Raw genomic sequence first — 15,991 nt, forward strand, 5'->3', positions numbered from 1 at the left:
GTCCCAGAGTCTGAGGTGTAGAGAGGTAGACTGAGGCCAGACAACAAGTGCTTTCTCTGAGTCCCTGAGACTTGACCCCTTCCCTGCACTGTTGGGCAAGTGAAGAAATGGAGAGCACATGGCATTTAAGAGATAGGTGAGGGAGAAGAACCATGGAAGGAGAGCAATAAGGAACATTTGGAAGAGTAAAAAGAGAATCTGAGAGAGTAATATCACCCTGTTGAAGTGAATTAAGAGTCTGAAAACAATGTGTGAATCAAGAAACCTTAAAAATGCATGGGGGGGGGTATGAAACACTCCATAGGTACCAGAGCATCAGATAAAACAAAGAGCTTTTGGATCTCTTGCTACTCAAGGGGGAGTCCCCGTGGAGAGCATAGGCAGAAATCAGCCTGCAGGTTACAGTGTGCACATCAAAGAGGGAGAGGCCGAGAAAGAGAGGTTGAGAGGAGAATGGGGAAGCAAGATCAGTTTTCCTTAATGGGGCACGTGCACATAGGTGTAGTCGCTAGGGTGTTCACTTGGGGACACATGCTAGGGAAGGAGGTGGATCCTGAAGAAATAGAAAAGTCTTGCAAGACTTTCAGGAGAACAGCATAGCATGTAGGATTCTTGGCCAGGGGGAAAGTAAGTAGGTCTTATGAAAGAGACTAGACCAAGCTTTCTTACAAAGCTGAGGGAAGGAGAAAAAGTGAAGCCGGAAAAAAGTTTCAGATGGCAGGTATGGAATCGGTGGTGTGTCACACGATTTCGAGGCCAACGATCTCAAGGCCAATAGACGAGGCCACTGATTTCAAGCAAGGTGAGAAGAGGTGAAGGTAAGTATAAGAAGTGTGCTAAGGGACCAGGACAGGAGAGAGGAGTCGAGGACGTTCGCTAGGTCGGAGGGCGAGGACTGATGGGCAACACGAATGAACGGGGTGGGTTCTGCTGTAGGCTGGAAACAAGGTCTTTGGCTGGAGTGGGCTGTATACATTACAGAACCAAAAAGCTTGTTTGGGGGCTTCTGTGCTTGTCTCATAAAGCCCTTTGAGATAAATTGCCTTATATATAAGAACCCTGCAAGTAATAAATACATGATTGTAGACAGATGGATAAAACACAAAAATGGTGCTAACTCCTTTGGTATACCCTAATGAAATAATAAATTAATTCTTGATTTAAAAATAAACTTGGGCATATACAGATCATAGTTTCATACCTCACATTACTGAACTATTATGGGAACTAACGATCTTTATTCCTGAAACAAATTCAAAAACACCGAGGAGACTCTAAGGAACTGAAATCCAATGGAAAAGCTCCCACTGGACACCACAAAAAGAAAAAAAGAGCAAACTATAACAGTATCTTAACTTTAAAAAAAAAAAAAACAAAACAATGTGGGGCTCAAACTCACAACCCTGTGATCAAGAGTCACATGCTCCTTCAACTGAGCCAGCCAGTGGCCCTGACAATATCTCAACGTTTAAACAAATGAAACAAACAGCAAGAGAAGGAACATCTGTACATATCTGGAAAACAACAATAAAGCGAGTGAAGAAAACTGTTTGTTTGTATGTTGGATAAAGGATGCCAGGCAAGCTTAAAAAGGATTTTAACAGAATTACAAATTTAGTGCAGGAAGGATTCACCAAAAAAACAAAAAATCTGTATCTATATCTATATCTATATCTATATCTATATCTATATCTATATCTATATCTATATCTATATCTATATCTATATCTATATCTACATCTATATCTATCTATATGCATCAGCAGGCATTGAAACAACATAACTTTACCTTAGAAAACTTTATCATGACCCAATTTACTCTTAAAATCCATTTATATTGGCCAGCATGTGAATACAATTGCCAATTAAAAGGGATGGGAGATTGGCTAAAGAGTAGTAAACAACAGGAATGGGTAAGGGACAAGGAATTTAGCTGTGGGCAGGGTAGGCCCACTTCCCAAATGTTCGCAAGGATGAACAGAATCCCATGCTGACACAGGTTGTGGATGACTGACTTGATAGGTGGGGACATGGAAAGATACAGAACATAAATACAGACCGTAAGCAGAAACTCAGCTTACTAATGTTATGAAGTTGAGAAAGAAAATCCTGAAGGCAAGTTGGACACACAGAAAACACTGTTGAGAGTGTCTGCAGTTTGACAAGATGAGTCTGTGTTGATTTGCCCAGCAATCACAATTGTGGTGCCACTTTGTGATGGACTGTGGTGTACAGAGAAGGAAGGCACCGCGTCTGTGGGGACAGAGGGCTGTGCAAAAGCTGGTTTCATCTGGGGCACCTGTAACTGTATATGTTTGAAAATTAGAGAGTTCTTAGAAGAGCAATAATAATGATTAAGGCAATGGAAGAAGTGATTTATGAGGACAGATTAAAGGAGCTAACTATGAATAGCCTAGTTAAGTGACAAGTAGAGGGGTACATAATAGGAGTCTCCAAGGAAAGAGAATAATTATTTAGCCGGGTACAAGGGGGTATAACTAGGAGTAATGAGATGAAATTAAGAATGGGAAAATTTAAGCTGAATTTCAAAAAAACCCTCCCTGATGGTATAATTTATTAGCTCATGGAATAAATTCCCTATGGAAATGCAATAGTGAGGGAAACTTAATAACAGGACTGGACAAAATACCAATAAATAATATAGATAATAATCCTGTATATGAAAGAAGGTGGTTCCATGCTATGCTTTCCTTGCTTAGAATATCTTCCCATATTTTTCTATGATAGTCTGTTTATATATGGTGATTGTTACTCAGAGAAGTAGTTAGGCAGTTAGCTAAAGTAAAAAGGAAATATGTCCTTTAGGTGAGGGAAGTTAAAATCATCTTACTTTTTCATACACTCTGCAGAAGCATGCTGAAATAATTTTTTACTACTTTGCTCTAACAGAGCTGATCGTGAAGCAAGCTGGACAAATGTATTAATATTACTAAAAAACAAAACAAAACACAACAAAACAATCCGCATCTACCATTCCACAGAGTCTATTCTGATTCTCTGTGCCATGAAACTCATATTTTCATAGACATGTTTAATATAAACAATTTATTGCCATAATAGAAATCAAAAAACTTTATTCCAGCTTTTCTAAATGTAGCTCTATGGTCAATTACTTCACATCAATACCAAGATCAAATAGGCATAATACTAACAAGCAGTTTGCTTAATAATAGTCACCACACTAATTAACCCATCCAGAACATTCTTAATCAGACGCTATTTGTAATGTACAGTTAAGAGAAGCTTGGCAATAAACTGTTCTATGCTAAAAAAGAAAATAATACCTTACCGATGGGGTGAAACTGGCTTTTCTATTGAACTGGACAGAATGTGCTGCCGTCCTGGCATTAACTCAAGAGAGTGAGTATGCAAATAGGCACATGTCTGAACATTTCCTTTCTCTTCCCCAGCTCCAATTCTGGTGGAGGTGTTAATGAGAAGAGAAAAGGTCCTGAGATAAGGAGTGAAAGAGAGAAGAGAGTCAGAAGAAAACCAGTGAGCTGAGTTTTAGAGCTTCTGCCAGATCTGCCTTTTAATAATTGCCCAATTTTTCTTAAGGAAATGCTACTGCCCATCGTACTCGTAGAATGTCTTTCCCCGTTTCTGAGTCTCTCAGCTCTATCAGAACCTGTTTTTACTTTTAGGAATATTCTGATCACTGTAATCATTTCCAGTCTACTATTAGCCATGGGGCCCTGCCCCAACCATTTTTCCCCACCAACAGCTCATCTGTGAAACGGAAGCAGAGCCTCCCTACCGCCTCCTGTCCTCACAACCACCATTCCTTCCTCACCACCTCTGTCCGCCAACGTGGTTCCAGAGGCACTGCCGCAAAACCCCGGTACTACGTTGGGCAATGTTCAAAGACACAGCTGGTGCATGTACTTTCTAGACCTAAATTGGATTGCTTCCCACCACCCCACGTCCACACACACAGACTTAGAGCTGGCCCTATAGGAATGGCCTTATTCAGATCAATCTGGAAACACTAGGTTTGAGAGTGGCTTTAAATGATGTTAAGACTGATGGCAAATACAGGAAATGCTCTAGGTATCTTAGCTTATTTCTGCTAAAGTTGAGAGGCTAGAGTATGTTTAGTTGACTAATGGAGGTAGTCAGAAGGAAGGTGATAAAATAAAGCAAGTCAAGTAGACTTGGGACATGAATACTGATTCATGGGCTGTGGAAGAGAATATCATGGCTGACATGTGCGTCATGATGGAATACACTGCCTACAAATATCCTTTTGAGAGATTTCAATAAAAAGTACTTAATATAGTGAGTTCAACCTATAGAATCTCATAAATACCCACAGATAAGAATCCACAAGACAGAGATTATCAGCGGTCTTGCTTCTCAAAACAGATTTGGAAGACAGCACTTGAAAAATGGTGCAAATTAGTGGATGATTAAAGAGAAAGGCAGCATAACTGGTTAAAGAGTATTGCAGGTTTGAGCCAAGGCAGAGGGAGGAGCGCATCAGCAACCGAAACAGAGAAAGTGGCCTGGAGGCGCCTGGGTGGCTCAGTTGGTTAGGTGTCCGACTTCAGCCCAGGTCATGATCTCACAGTTTGTGAGTTTGAGCCCTGCGTCGGGCTCTGTGCTGACAGCTCAGAGCCTGGAGTCTGTTTCAGATTCTGTGTCTCCCTCTCTCTCTGCCCCTCCCCTGCTGGTGCTCTGTCTCTGTCTCTGTCTCTGTCTCTCAAAAATAAAAATAAAAAAAGAGAAAGTGGCCTGCCCGTGGGGTAGGCAAGAAGGAGCTGACAAAGCTCAGGTTCTCTGGACATTAGCTTGGGTTTGAGGGAGGGAGAGTGGTATGGCCACCACATTGTATCATTTAGGCTGGAGTTTTCACAACGTGCGCTTTATGCAATACTAGATAGAGAAGGTTTTGTGAGAAAACACATTTGGTAAATGCTGGGTTAAACAGACCTAAACACTTACTCACTCAAGAACTTCCCAAAGTACATGCTAGTGTATACCATAAGTATGTTCACTTATTCATTCTTTTGTTTATTCAATAAAATGTTTATTGAGCACCTATTATGTAATAGGACTATTGTGTGTATTGTTTCTCAAGCGTAACACTTCATGAAACGAGGACTCCCCCACCCCCAAGCATGCACCTTAAGACTTAATATGTAACAAAGGATATCCTGGGAAATGCTACTTGAGACCCTAGGAGATGCACAGCCAGAGTCTGAGAAGCAAGATGGGTGGTGGCATATTTTATATTGTAGGGATGGCAGAAGGAGTGGAGAAATGTGCTCACATGAGAAATGATGAAACTCAAACCGAAGGCCATATACCAAGCCACATAACAGCAGACAAAAGGAAGTTTGAAAGAAATGAGGAGAAGCTGTGAAAAAAAGTGACAGAAGATATGGTTCAAGGCTAATATGGATGATAGCAGAAAAAAATACCATTTGATTTTATCACAGCAATTTCTGTGGATTCTTGGATATAAACCACACTGAGAATTGAGGAGAAAGGAAATAGGAATCAAAGATAAATAACTTTTCCAAAACCAACTGGGAAGACACATCCATGCAGTTTAGTGATCTAAGTTCTCGGGTGATTTATAACAAAAACTATTTACTGTTTCCAAACAATGTGCTGGAAATTAATTACAAAATTAACATTTTTAGAATGTTGCCACATAAGCAAATATCAGAGATAATTAAAAAATCATGCTAGCCCACATGTGTCCAATATATCACTTATATGGTAAGCAGATTTATATAAAACTATAAAGTATAAAAGTAAAAATCTAGCTTTCTCATGTGTACACATCTACCCCCCTGTATCTCTTGCCACACTATCTTCACGAAATAAAGGAATCACAAGCAAGAAAATCCATCATAATTAAAACTAGATGTTTGGAGACTACAGCATGAAACAGAAAGACAGACTTCTGCTTGGTTGGTTGGTTGGTTGTAGGATGCTTGTTCTTCTTTCCTGGAGATGGCTAAGGGCTAATACTCCTAAAATAGATGGCACATGTCTGTGAAGGCTGTTTCAATAAGAAACTCCTGGCGGAACAAAATACGAACAAATTCAAATCACGGATGAGTCGGTCCCAATCCACACACACATAGCACAAATGCTCTGGGGGAACTGCCATCCAACACCGCTGTGGCTGGTTAGGCCATGTTGTTCAGATGTTCAGTGTTTGGTGCCCGAACCAAATTTCATCTCCCGTGGTGTAAACTTGCAAAGTCAACATGAAATACTGACAGCAGCCTGTGAGAGGGCACTGGGCAAGAGAGTCTTACTTAAACTATGAAGAGTCTGCTTTGTGACAAGATAGAAAAAACAGAATCCAGAGAAACTAGCTGCAGTGAAAATTAACAAGCAAACCCCACTTATTAGCCTGAGAAACGCATGCTGAGACTGAAAGCAAATTTGTGGTGATCTGACTGGCCTCATTAGCCATGCCTGGGCCCAGAGATGACACTCTTAGTGATGACAGCACCTTCTCTCAAAGGCTGCCCAAAAGACACACTGCAGCTCCCTCCCCTATTTAAGGTCCATCATTTTCTGATGGCTGTCCTTTAAAGAGCTGGGATGTATGGCTCTCATAGGAAAAGGTGGTCCTGTGCTCATGAACCTATTGCTTTTTATTTTTGTTTCCCACCACGACTTCTAAGAATCATTTCTGAAAATCTAACACTTTCACATACCTCACTTACACCGTTTGTTTACATGACCTCTTCTGACAACACAGTTTATGTGGTTAGTATTATTTAACTTAAACAGTTATGCCTCAAGGCTCTGTTCTCTTTGGATTTCAAAGTGTTTTAGATTGTATATATTGCTCATTTAACCACCTGCCTCTGTGAGCAGTTTGTTGTGTGCAATTTTACAAAATCCCTTACGAATAAATACATTCTTGTCTCAGAAAATTGAAGGTCCTCATAAATGTACGAGAAGAAGAAAACCTACCTTGCATATTGACAGAACAAATGTTTATCACATTCAGAGCCATCTTTGTGAGCACATGTAAGCTTACTTCTCATGATCTCCACTCCTCCCCAAGAAGAGCTCTCTTAGAACAAGAAAACCCTCTAGTTTACACGAGCTTTACTAGAGCAATTCGACATAGTTGCGCAGGACTGTAGGCTAAACTGAAAACAGGGAATCTTTATTTTTCTACCTCCTCCATTTCAAGCATTCTCCACCCACTGGTGAGTGAGTCCCTAAGACCTTCAGACTACTTTCTGATTGCCTGGGAACTCTTGCTACCCCCAAACCTTAGCCTCCTTGTAGCCTATATGTTGGAACTAAGCCCCCACTTTAGGTCTAGCCCTGAATCCTGCCCTGCTCTCCATTGTTGGTCTTTTTGGAAACCAATCTTAAACTTCCTCCCACAATGTATTAGCCACCTTCCGGGCTCAATGTGTCCCACCCTTCAAAGGGGGCAAGTACCTTAACTCAAGGGAATTTACCACAAACAGAATCATTTCAAATACCATGGTGAGCCTACGCAAAAATTATTTGGGGAGGACAGGTGGCAAGAAATCTCCGTGAAGCACTGTAAGTAAGTCCACGTAAGCAATGGGCATGTTGCACAGAGGATAATCCAGATTGTTTCAGTACACAGGCGCTTCCTGTGCTCGCGGATTTATTCACATCACTTCATTTCTCTGAACCTGTGCTTCACAGTCTACAAAATGGGATAGTATCTGTATCTGCAAATTCCTGGAGAGGATTAAAAGAGAACTGTGGTGTGTACAGAGCACACGTAAGTAAACTTCCCACACCTTTGCTCATTCAAGTTAACGTCCATAATATAAGGAGTGAGCCCTAAGGCCATTTTGGGTAACACCAAATTTCGCAGTTAGAGAATAGGAAATGCAGTCCATCAACAAATATTCACCCAACGATTATTTAGGATCCTCCTATGTTATATCTGTATTTACAAAACCTTTAGTGCATACGCAGTAACATTTCACACTCATTTTGGACTCCCAGCTCCCGAAAGTGTAAATTTTCCACATCACCTTTAAACTAAACTGTGTGTACTGATTCTGTTACTAAAATGATCTCACTTTTAAATTCAATAACTTGTTCATTATGTTTCATTAGTAACTCAAGAAGCAAAATTTCACTGTCTTCTATCCTTTCACCTTACTTAATTTAACGATAGTGTATAAAAAAAAAAATGAAAGAGTTCCCAAATGTGGATCTGAAGTAATCTCTTTCACTCAAGAGGAAGTAGCTGTTTCACACGTACATAGGCTCAAAGCAAGCAGCTTTGCCAGGATATACCTTGTTGGCAAGTAACTATTCTCACTATTCTGGGAATCCCATGTCTTCTATAGCCTCAATAAAGCACCGAAGGAAACTCTAAATATTATGTCTAATCATGTGTTCTATCCCATGATTTTTTTTTTTTTTTTTGAGAAGCCATTATTTAGAAGTTGAAAGCAGGATGGGAAAATACGTTGATATTAAAAAAAAAAAAAGGATCACTTTCTTCCTTCCAAACAAATATAAGAATTCTCCTTTGGAAGCGTTTCCAATTAGAGACTCTCCTTTTTGAGCATGACATCATTGCACTGGTGCTACAGACTGAAAGGTGTTCCCTCAAAATTCGTATATTGAAGCCGTAACCCTTAATGTGACTATGTCGGGAGACAGGGTCTTTACGTGGTAACAAGGGTTAAATGAAGTCATAAAGATTGGGCCCTAATACGGTAGGGACTGTGGCCTTAAAAGAGGCGGAAGAGATCTCTCTTTCCCTGTGTCTCTTTTTCCTCTCCTCCCTTCCACTACCACGTGTGAGGACACAGCCAGAAGCCAGCTACCTGCAAGCCAGGAAGAGAGCCCCACTCAATACCAACCGTGCGGGCACCCTGATCTCAGGTGGCCAGCAGCCAGAAATGTGAGAAAATACATGTCTATTCTTTAAACCACCCAGCCCGTGGTAATTTGTTATGGCAGCCTGAGTTGACCAATATAAATGGACACTGCTGCAGAGAAAAGGAGGAAGGGTCAACACTGTGATGTGTGAAATTTCCTGAACAGAGTATTAGGAAACTAGCGGAGTAGGAGGCACTATGTTTATGCTGACAGACAGTGACAACAAGAGAATATTGTCAAAGAAGAGAGAGCTGACTATCAAAACTGATAAAAGAAAGAATTTGGAGGATAAAGAAGAGAAAATATGAATTTTATTGTGTGGCACAAAATGTTACTTGTTGATTAAGAATAAGAAAAAATAATAGAGAATGGAGTGTTAGGAAAGAAATTTTTCCTAAAAATTTGTTTGGTTGTGAATGAAGTCACTTAATTTTTCTAAACCTGGGTTTTCTCCCCTAAGCAATGAGAATACTGCCAGTCGGAGACTTCTCACAGAAGAACGAGGATCAAAATATCCTATCAAACCTACTGATTTGATCTTACGGTCCCTATTCACAGCCAAAATTGCATACTGGGTCAGCAGGGCTCTGAGTCCATTGTCTGTTTCAAATTCAGGGCTCTGCCACTTACTAGCTGACCTGGGGAAAGAGTTTTTTCTTTAAGTATCAGTCACGTCATCTGTAAAATGGGGATAGTATTATTGCTGCCTTGCAGAATAAGGCTTTCCATGTTGTTTGGCACATAGTAAGATCTCAGTAAATACTATTTTTTTTTAATTACTGATAATAATGGTGAAGATTATCATTACGTGGTCATTGTTATGAAAAGATACTCAATATTTAAAAAAATTCTGGTCTCTGGCTCCACTGCCATTTCATAGTTAAGCCTACTTTCTGAACCAGACTGATGCCTTTTTAAAGATATGTTTTTCTTGCTAACTCTTACCAGTTACACTTTAGCTCTCCATGTAAGGCGGGCATTTTAATGTTACCTTATTTTCATTTGTATACTAATCAAAGATTTGTACTCATGCCTAGAGGCACACGAATTACAAAAAGGCCTAATGTTATAAATCAAACAAATATATTCCTCCCTTTCTATTACTTGTTGCCTTTCGTACTTTTTTCCTACCTTTCACTTTTCCTTTCCTTCCCTTTTATTCTTTTCATTTTTCTAACTGAGAGTTTCCATCTTTTCCCTTCTTAATGCTGCATAAACCAAGAAAGTAAAACCAGGAAATTTAAAACATCAGTTTCCAGGTCTCTGAAGCACGAACAGATGGGCATCAAAAAATCCAGTCTTTTTTTTTTCCTTTCCCTTTTTCATTTGCCCATCCACAACCTGAATAAATCAAAATCACCAGCAAATCCAACTTCCAGCAGAACCCGCTTTTTTTTTCCCCTGCTACCGCATTAAATGCTACGGCACTAAGTATTGATCCACATCACGTACTGATTCTATTGCTGCCTAATTGTTAAGCCACAGAACCTGACTTTATTCTGAACTGATATTACTGGAAGATACAGTTTTGGTACTATTACTTTGAAATAAAGCCTTCAAGTGTACAAAGTGAGTGTACAAACACTTCCGCTTACTTCAGGTTTTCTCCAGTTTCCAGTATGGAAAGTTTGGAAAACAGAGGTCAAAATACAATAGATGGGTAAACTGCTGGGCTATTACTAGACTATGACCAAGGCTTGAAGGTTAAGAAAGGCGTTTAAATACTGAGTGAAAAAGGTTCGGAGGAAAAAACCATTCAATCACCATTCCACAAAAACTGGAGTGCCCGCTCCGTGCCGAGCAAATGGCCAAGTTGCCTTCGTGGAACACACGATGTGTAGGTGCTCTGATCAGGAAAGAATAGGTGTTAGGATGATGGGAACCCAGTCCTGGAGACAGGGGTGGTGCCTGTCTAGAGAAGGCTCTCTAGAGAAGGTGATCTTTCAGTTGAGGCTACAGTGGTGACTGGAAGGTAGCCAGTTGTGAGTCGTGGGCTGTGCCAAGAGTCATGGCATGTGCAAAGGACCTGGAGGGAAAACACAGTCCAGTGGAAAAAGCAAAATATGGCCGGAGCGTCAATTGGGTGTGAATAGGAATGAAGGTGCGGTAGGGGAGGGACAAAAATGAGGTCCAAGGTATAACCAGGTGAAGGCTTTTCTGCCTTTAAAATATAAGTGAAGCGGTGTGTGGCCATTTGAAAAGTTTACAGGCAGACGGGGGCTGAATAAACACTCTACTGCAGTATGAAGAATGGACTGGGGACACACGGCAGAGCAAACACCGATTTTAAACACCTCTTGCCTTTTGAACTGCCACTAAAATAATGGCATGGGAATTTTTAAAAACGGCAAAGACTTTCAAGAACAAAGAGGAAAACTGAAAAAGATGACAACGGGAAAGAAATGGCAACTAAATTTCAGAAGATGGAAAGCATAGGAATGAGTGGTGTTTGAGCAAAGAGGAGGAGGCAGGAGACGTCTATGCGTGCAGACGATTTTGCTTGTGCATGTGATGCTAGCCAAGAAGCAGCAGTTCATTTGTTGCAGAGAAACTCCAAAGGCTCAGGTATCGGACATGCCAGGTACCTCGGGAGGTGCAGATGTGGAGCAGAACTGAAAACAGAACTGGTAACAATTCTCTATGCAGTGAGCACAAACCCCTCTGATATGACAACCTCCCCATGCACAGTGATCTGCCTCTGGTCTCCCCCCTCTCCCCACCTCCCACCCTCTACCTCAACAGCAGAAAGGAGGCTTCCTCACTTGAGGGGTTCAGTAAGGCTAAAGGCAAGCGTGAGGGAAATTAAGTGAAACTGTGCCCATTTATTGGTCACCCCTCTCCAGCGCCCTTCCCTAACCATGTGGCTCTCAGACAGCATGAGATTCCCCATACAGGTGATTGGAGGAGACTTTCTCTGGAAACTAACTGGACTGACCTGTCAACAATGACATGTGGGGGTGCTGCAAGTGAATCCCTTGTTTGCTCATTCCAGGAAAATGGTCACTAGTCCACAGGCCCTGTCTCCGAAATTCTAAACATCTTTCAGGGTCTCACTCTCAAATCTGAAAGGACAGCCAGGGACCATCAGACATTTGAAGAAAACTATTAACATGAAATAAATATGACAAAGCAAACCACTACAGAAAAGGACCTTGAAAGACACTGAGACAGAGGGAGGAGTAAATGAAAACTTAAAAAAAAAAAAAAAATCCTATCATATCCACAATGATAAAATAAGATTTTGCATTCATGGTGAGAAAAATAGAATGCAATAAGAAAGAACATTCAGGAACAGAAAAGAGTGCTTGCAAATAAAATATCATAACTAAAAAGAAATCACTAGAAAAATTGGAAGATAAGGTTGAGAAAATTTTACAGACAGCAGAAAAACAAAAATGAAAAGAGCGGAGTAGGAGAACAGAAACAAAATCAGGTCCATTTAAGGTTCAATGTTGGTGAATAGGAGTCGAAGAAAGGAGTTGGAGAAAATCATGGGGGAGAAAACCAAAGGAAAAATATAAGAAAATCCTTAGTGTTGAAAGGAATGAGTGACCAGCATAAGAAAGGGACAAAAATCCAATCCAAGCAGAATTATGGGATTTCAGAACACCAGAGGTGAAATAGAAAATCTAACACCTTTTGGGAGAGCAAACAGGAAGTCACATGCAAGGGATCAGAAATAGGTAAGAATGGGACTTCTCAACAGGAAGTTCAAAAAGTAAAAAACAATAGAACATTACCTCAAACTTAAGAGGAAAATGATTTTCTTTTTTTTTTTAATTTTTTTTTTCAACGTTTATTTATTTTGGGGACAGAGAGAGACAGAGCATGAACGGGGGAGGGGCAGAGAGAGAGGGAGACACAGAATCGGAAGCAGGCTCCAGGCTCTGAGCCATCAGCCCAGAGCCTGACGCGGGGCTCGAACTCACGGACCGCGAGATCGTGACCTGGCTGAAGTCGGAGGCTTAACCGACTGCGCCACCCAGGCGCCCCATGAGAAAAATGATTTTCAATGAGAACTCAAAAACTCAGTCGAGTATCAATCAAATATGAGGCCGGATAAAGTCATTTTTAGACATGCAAGTTCCTAAGAAATTTTAGCTCCCATGTGCATACCTCACAGGTAGATACAGCACACTAAGATGAGAACATAAAACAAGAGAGAGACATGGGATCCAGGAAATAGTTGCCTCAAGGGCCCAGAAAGCAACTAGAAGGAACAGAGGGCAAAAAATGGGGTCCTCCAGGAAGGGGGTATCCAAGAACAAACATGGAAATGATAGGTTTTCTAATGTGACTGACCATATCAAAATGATGACTTAGTGACAGCCACAAAGCTTGGGAACGAGTTTATGATGGTGACACAGAAACTAAGCAGATAAAGTCAAAGCAATAATTAGCCCCAGGAAAAAGGTAAAGAGTTGTTCAAGAAAAAAAAAAAAAAAAAAAAAAAACCTAAAAACAAACTACCACGATGCTCAGCAGGAAACATACTTACATAGCAATAATGCTATAAACACAGAATCTTTAATCAAAAGTTGCGATACAGCCATATTGGAAGGATAGGGTGAGAGAAAGTATGTGCGTGCACACGTGTGCACCCGTGCACATGCACATGGATACTCGTAAGAGAGCTAACTAAATAATTTCTACTCATAGGAAGTCAATAGATCATATCTATTTTAAAGATTAAGAAAGAGCAAGACAAGAAAATTTAAACATTTTGTCACTGGTAGACTCTACAGGTGGGAGAGCTTAGGGGTGGGAAGGACTGGGGAAAGGGATTTTGCTTTGTTTTACAGACTTCTTTGTACTCTCTGACCTTTTAAAACTAAATATATGTATGATGTATGACTTTAATAATCTGGAAATTTCTTGCCCAAATCTCTGAATATTGCCTCTAACACTTTCTCTAATTTTTCCTTCTGGAAGTCTTATTAGACATGTGCTGGATTCTTATCCTTTTATTTTTTAATATCTAGCTTCTAGGTCACTGATTCTCTCTTCACACACGTCTAATACTTAACATATCCATGGAGTTCATTTTAATGAATATGTAAAAATTCTACTTAGTCCTTTAAAAATATGCACTAATTTTTATAGTATCTTTTATTTCTCATGTTATAGATCTATTCTTATGCTACTGTTTCAAAAACTTACTTCATCTTTTCTGTATAGTAGTTTCAGTATTTGCAATTCTTAAGGGCCTAATCCCACAGAAGTCTGTTATAGCCAGTTTCTGACTTGCTAACCTGTAAGAGATGTTGGACAGCAAACATCATAAAGAAGGTTTTGAGGAGACGTGAGGATGACACATGTAGGTATCGATTACTATGCCTGGAAAAGCTGCAGATTCACCAAAGCGAGGCAATAGAGAGAGATTTGTACCTACGTTTTGTCCTTCCTTAAAATCTTACCAATTATTGAAACTCTAAGACATTTCCTTAAACTATTAGTCAATCAGCAGGTATTTATGGAGTGCCTACTCAAACTGAAATCTCTGCTGTCATAAGAAAAACAAATAGAAGAAAAATTAGACATTTTTAACATGCGATTGAGTTTTCCTCTTTCAAGTTTTTAAAAAAAAAAATTTAAATGTTTTATTTATTCCTGAGACACACACACACACACACACACACACACACACACACACACACACAGAGCATGACTGAGGGAGGGGCAGAGAGAGAGGGAGACACAGAATCTGAAGCAGGCTCCAGACTCTGAGCTGTCAGCACAGAGCCCGATGTGGGGCTTGAACTCACAGGCTGTGAGATCATGACCTGAGCCAAAGTTGGATGCTTAACTGACTGAGCCACCCAGGCACCCCTCCTCTTTCAAGCTTTTTAAAGAGATAGTATGTTGGTTGTTTCAAGATCACAACAATCCATTATTTTGAGGTTCAACATTATTTGCAGAAAATTTTTTTTCAAGTTTATTTATTCTGAGAAAGAGAGACAGCACTTGTGCGTGAGTGGGGCAGAGAGAGAGAGAGAGAGAGAGAGAGAGAGAGAGAATCCCAAGTAGGCTCCATGCTGTCAGTATAGAGCCCGACATGGGGCTCGATCCCACGAACTGTGAGATTATGACCTGAGTTGCAATCAAGAGTCAAATAGCTTCATGGAGTGAACCACCCAGGTGCCCCTTTTGGCAGAAGGTTGTTTACTTTCCACCTTAAAATACCCTTTCTTTGAATAGTGGGTTCTTGAATAGGAGCAAATGTTTTTAGTGGAGAATTATATACATTCACAGTTTGTATCATTGTGGGTCGTAAGCACAGAGAGATGCAAATATCTTTTAATACTACAGTGGATACAAGTGGAAACTATATACTTTTAACCATAAATGTTAATAATGATAAATATCCTGGGAAAAGTAACTATTTGGTGGAGTTCTCATATCAAACAAACAAAAAAATTCATGTAATCTTAAAAATGTACTTATTCCATAATTTAGATGTATCGAGTCTGCATCTTGTTAGCACGGGCTATGTTAAAGTATTGCATATACCACCTGAATTAGTGTGCACCCTAATTTATACACATTTAACATTTCAATAACATATGCCAGGGTACAACCAAGTTCTAAGGGTGTCAAAAGTCAGATCATTGTAAAATTGAATGTAAGTTTAGGAGTAGAGAGAGCGACCAGCCAGATGTGCCTGCAGCAATGTGCTGAAGGCCATTTAAAACCAATCCATGTGTAGTAGATGTATTCCAGTAGAGAATTATAGACAACAAACCAAGAGATACTAAAGTCGTACTACGGTATCATCTTTGTTAAGCCAGAAAAAACATTTTGATTTTACAGAACTGGAGCTAAAACAAATCTTATTCTTTCCTCCCTGTACTAAATAAATGAGCAAAATCAACTCTACTGCCTCCCGGGTTTACAGCCCACAGTAGATGTTCCATATGTACTTGCTGAAGGAATGGCTGCCTTGATACAAGTAAGTGGAAAGGGTTATGCATACACTATTTTATGGCTTTCTGGGTCCTGATTGTTTTTGTATACTGCTGCGTGGTTTGGGTGTTTGAGTGTGCTTTATTTCAGGTGGTTTGCATATGTGAAGTAGAAGGAGGTAAGGTTGGTTGAAGGGTAATTA

At 40.1% G+C, this 15,991-nt stretch overlaps 1 protein-coding gene across 23 annotated transcripts in view; it reads right to left on the minus strand.

Annotated features, from left to right (window-relative positions):
- QTMAN (queuosine-tRNA mannosyltransferase) overlaps nt 1-15,991 on the minus strand; it is a 466,550-nt gene that overhangs the window by 133,553 nt on the left and 317,006 nt on the right. For 18 of the 23 annotated variants that reach the window (XR_015255199.1, XR_015255203.1, XR_015255202.1 and 15 more), the window contains one exon: nt 3,311-3,472. The exons of the other annotated variants lie outside the window; for them this stretch is intronic. Coding sequence is in view for 14 of the 18 variants with exons in the window: in XM_086718502.1 (XP_086574628.1) it covers nt 3,311-3,472 (162 nt within the window). In the remaining 4 variants the exon portion in view is untranslated. The remainder of the gene's footprint in view (nt 1-3,310; nt 3,473-15,991) is intronic. 23 annotated transcript variants of the gene reach the window in all.

This window comes from Puma concolor, chromosome C1 (genome assembly GCF_028749965.1).
Source record: "Puma concolor isolate L17-30 chromosome C1, mPumCon1.1.hap2, whole genome shotgun sequence".
Classification (NCBI taxonomy): domain Eukaryota; kingdom Metazoa; phylum Chordata; class Mammalia; order Carnivora; family Felidae; genus Puma; species Puma concolor.